This window comes from Hordeum vulgare, chromosome 5H (assembly GCF_904849725.1).
Source record: "Hordeum vulgare subsp. vulgare chromosome 5H, MorexV3_pseudomolecules_assembly, whole genome shotgun sequence".
Taxonomy (NCBI): domain Eukaryota; kingdom Viridiplantae; phylum Streptophyta; class Magnoliopsida; order Poales; family Poaceae; genus Hordeum; species Hordeum vulgare.
In genome coordinates this window covers 92,341,207-92,345,681 of record NC_058522.1, presented here as the reverse complement: position 1 = coordinate 92,345,681, position 4,475 = coordinate 92,341,207, and the positions used below count along the sequence as shown (strand labels likewise).

The window sequence follows — 4,475 nt, the reverse complement described above, 5'->3', positions numbered from 1 at the left end:
CGGATGGGCGCACGCAGCAGCCGCAGGCAAGCCGCGTCCCGGTTCAGGCTCTCCTTTCCCTGTAACGTAACAGCTCCGTGATTCTAGCACACATACGACGGCTCTCGCCGGATCATACTACTCCACCACACACTGGAACATTGCATCCCTTGTACAGAAAACTGAAACTGAAGCCTGGTTCTTAACTCACGGGCACGCATCGCATGCGGAACACAGAATGAAGTAAGTCCACTCAGTGAGTCCGATGCCAACCAAATCAACCGCACAAGTCGTCTCAGACAGGTCAGTGGAATGATCACCAGTGGAGTATTAGTATTAAGAGGATTCCGTTTCAGAAATCCACTGTTAAAACCACGGGATGATAAAAGTGACAATCTTGATGGACATGGACAGAGAGATTTCCCGTGAGTTTGCCATTTAACAGTGTGCTTCTTTGTTCGATGAGGTGCTTGGTGGTAGGAAACCGGGAGCAATATGAAAAGACACGGTGCGGGAGGTGCCTCTGTTTTGAAATTACCGGTGGGTGGAGTGGACTCGCTTTGCTTTCTCATTTGGGTTTGGGAACAGTACGCATGGAAGCTAAGTAACGCTGACCAACTTCACCACTCACGACGAGACAGATCTTTGCCTATATAAACAAGCTAGCCTGCACGTCTGTTTGAACCTCAAAGTACCACCCTGCAAAGCCAAGAAACAAAGTAGCGCACGAACTATGGCTGCCATGGCCGAGCGCCTCGTGATCGGCACCCTGCTGGCCGCCGCCTTCCTGGCGTCATCCGCATCGGCATCGGCGGCGGACACCACCAGGCTGACCCTGCACAACCTGTGCCCGTACCCCGTGTGGCCGCTGGTCACCCCGAACACGGGCTTCCCCGCCATCTGCGACAACGCCGTCCGCCTCGAAGGCAACGGCCACGGACTCGTCTCCTTCACCTTCCCGCCAACCTTCTGGGCCGGGCGCCTGGTGGCGCGCACCGGCTGCACGTCGCCGTCGCGGTGCGAGACGGGGAACGCGCGGCCCGTGGGCGTGGTGCAGCTGGCCGTGCACTCGGCCGAGGGTGGCGGGCATCGGCAACAGGACCTGGCGGTGTACAGCGTGAGCCTGGTGGACGGGTTCAACGTGCCGGCGGTGGTGAGCCCGCAGTCCATCGGCGGCGACGGGCCGTGCCCGGCCCTGGGGTGCGCGGCGGACCTGAACGCCGGGTGCCCGCCGGCACAGCGCGTGGTGGGCGCCGGCGGCCGCGTGGTCGCGTGCAAGGGGCCGTCCGGGTACTTCAAGCAGCGGTGCCCGCTGACGCGGACGACGCCGATCGACAGGGAGCCCGTGCCGCAGAACTGCCACGCGCCCGGCGAGCTCAAGGTCGTCTTCTGCCAGCCCGCGATGGTCGACGCCGACGCCGCCGCACAGCCGGAAATCGGCGTCGCCAAGAACTAGCTAGCTGGCCACTAGCGCGTGCTGTTGACATACACGTATAAGGTGCGGTTGTGAAAATAAGGATGGCACGTATAGTGTGGAGTAGCTCAGTCGGCAGGCCCACTGCTAAGATCGGCAAAACAGCTATGATTTGTTCTTCTTCCCAAGCAAAATAAAACTGTGCTTACAAGAGATTTTCGAAAAGAATATAAGGTGCGGTTGTGAAAATAAGGATGGCACGTATAGTGTGGAGTAGCTCAGTCGGCAGGCCCACTGCTAAGATCGACAAAACAGCTATGATTTGTTCTTCTTCCCAAGCAAAATAAAGGAAAATTCTTACCTCCCGCCGGTTGATCCGAGCAATCTATCCACCGCTTCCTCGGCCATTGATCTTGTTTCAACCGACAGCCCAGATCGTATCCGCGCGCCAACGGAGCAGAGACCGTTTCCTGAAACTGGAGCATTGTTTCAGGAAACGGTTCTGAAGCTGGGCACGCTCGCGCTCGCTGCAAGGAGGCGGCGGCTACCGGATCTGGGAGGGCGACGACGCGGCCGCTCGCCCCCGACGTCGGCCGCTCCCGCCGCAGTCCCTCCACCACGACGCCGGCCGGCCCTTCCCTACCCCCACCGCCCGCGACGCCAGCCGCTCGCCTCCGACGCTGGCGGCCCAACGCACACTGCTGCCAGCCACTCCCGCCGGCAGCCCCTTCGCCCCGCCGGCCGCCCCGCCCCCTAGAGCTCGCCGGCCGCCCCGCCGGCCGCCCCGCCGCCAAGAGTTCCCTGCTCGCTAGGTAGTGGTTCTGCAACTTGACCTTTGTTGCAAAAAATTCCTGAAACATGACCTTTGTTGCAAAAAATTCTCCCGCAAAAACGAAGAAAAAAATCCTGCAACAAGCAAATTGTTTCTGAAACTCGACCGTTGTTTCAGGAATTAACAGATCCAAAGTTTATTTATTGCAACAAAGCGAAAGTTTCCGCAATTCAAGCGTCGTTTCAGAACCATGCGGCGGGGATGCAGGGCGTTAGATCGCCATCCGACGGCTAGCTAGGTGACGGATAATTTGTAGAAATCATCTGGCGGATGCGGGAAATCGAACCCCGTGCCTCTCGCATGCGAAGCGAGCGCTCTACCATATGAGCTACGTCCCCATTTGGCATTAAAAATATGTGCTTATTTGTAATTCAACTAATGAAGGATGTGCCCTAAAGCTTCAGCTGCTCGACGCGCTTCACTTATACTGGACTCCTGCTCTATTTTGCGGTTCTAACCACCTGTGCTTTGCATGCTCGGCAACTTCGTACCAGTACTTCGAGACGACAAAAATGTAGAGTGCCATACTCCTTCGGACCAGAAATACAACACCCACATAATGTTCAAAATCAACAATTTTCTCAATTATCTACTTCCTCCATTCTTAAATATCGGTATTTTTAAATATTTCACTATGGATTACATACGCATGCATCCGTATGCAGTCCCTAGTAGAATCTTTAAATATACATATTTAGGAACTAAGGGAGTATACGAAATCGATAGAAGTGAGATGTGCTTAAACCAAACATATTTATTTATGACACACAATCTGATATAGGGTTTTTTTTTAGAAAAGAAGGATGACCCCCGGCCTCTGCATCTGGAAGATGCATGGGCCATTTTATTGATTATTCTTGAGGACCTTACAAAGCAGTACAACAATATGTCTGAATCCGCCATCTTGACAACATCTGTCGTTACTCATATCCATATGATGAAGGGGTGTAAGTTGGATCAAACACCCAGACCTCTCACCTAAGCCTAACATCTAAAGCCGAAGACCCTGACCGAGCCACATACCGGGTCCGAGGCACAAACCGGTCTGACGCACTCACATGTGTCGTTGCCGTCATCTTCCACTGGTCCATCTTCAGATCAGATTGAGGTACCAGCCTTGGCCGGTGCCTCCGCCATCGACGCCACCATGACGCCAAACGACGACCTGCACCTACGCGAGTCCAACTCCAAGGAACGGACGGAGATCCATGCTAGGATAGGACCGCACCACCGCCGTCGCCCACCACCCACAAGCGCCACCCAGCCCCAAGGTTCCCAAAGCGGCGCCTTCAAGAAGGGAACGGCGCCGTGAGCGCCGCCGCCGCCCAACAAAGTTAAGGCTTTCGCCCGGGAGACCTAGGGGAAGGGGAAGTGAGGGGATCAGTCCATACCGACGCCTCCAAGGAGGGAAATAGCGCCCTCAAGCGTCGCCTCCATGCGGTCGGCCATGGCCGGCAAGGAATTTCGCCCGAACTAGATCCCCGCCACCAGCAGTGTCTCCTGTACAAAACCGGCGACCCAAGGAAGCGCGGCCCGGCCAGGCTGTCCCGCACACCGAACAATGGAGGAGGGGAGGCGCCAGATCGCGCGCACCGGCCACCGCAAATGCCGTCGCTGGACGCCCAACGACCACCGGATCCCGCCGCCCGCGCGGCCGAGACGCCACATCCACCGCCCGCACGGCTGCTAGCCTGTCGTGCCTTGCCAATGGAACCGCCGCTCCAGATCCGGGGCTCAAGCCCAGCGGCTGCCTCAGGCGGCGGTGAGGAAGGGAGGGGGAGGGGAGGCGGCTAGGGTTGGGAGGGAGGGAGGGAGACGTGTGTGCGTCACCAAAGAATAGTACCAGCCCTAAAAATGGGGAGAATTTCACTTCCCGGCCTCTGCACCAACTAGGGATGCATACAACCATATTAGTATGAATACCAAGATAAACATGGTCTTCAGATTTTTTTTAAATGAGTATCAAGATATTTCTTGATGAATAGTTCCACCACACATCAAACTTGATCCTCAATATATGGGGGAAAACCCTTGTGCATCACAAGTCAATTCGAGGAATTGAACTTGGATCGTTATGCTGCACAACCGCATGCCCAACCACTGAGCCAAGGCTCTCTTTGCACTCGACATAGGGTTACATAAATCAAATCCTTGTTTGCAATAACACAATTGTTACCCCCACCAAAAAAGAACAGCCTTGTTGTGGAAGCATTGCAACACCATCCTTGTTGTGAAAGCATTGCAACACTA

General features: G+C 55.5%; 1 protein-coding gene across 1 annotated transcript; it reads left to right on the top strand.

Annotated features, from left to right (window-relative positions):
- Positions 1 to 649: 649 nt before the first annotated feature.
- Positions 650 to 1,779, top strand: LOC123396003 (osmotin-like protein). Its single transcript, XM_045091029.1, has 2 exons — positions 650 to 1,477; positions 1,628 to 1,779. The coding sequence occupies exon 1, from the start codon at positions 713 to 715 to the stop codon at positions 1,433 to 1,435; it is 723 nt and encodes a 240-aa protein (XP_044946964.1). The 5' UTR covers positions 650 to 712; the 3' UTR covers positions 1,436 to 1,477; positions 1,628 to 1,779.
- Positions 1,780 to 4,475: the final 2,696 nt, after the last annotated feature.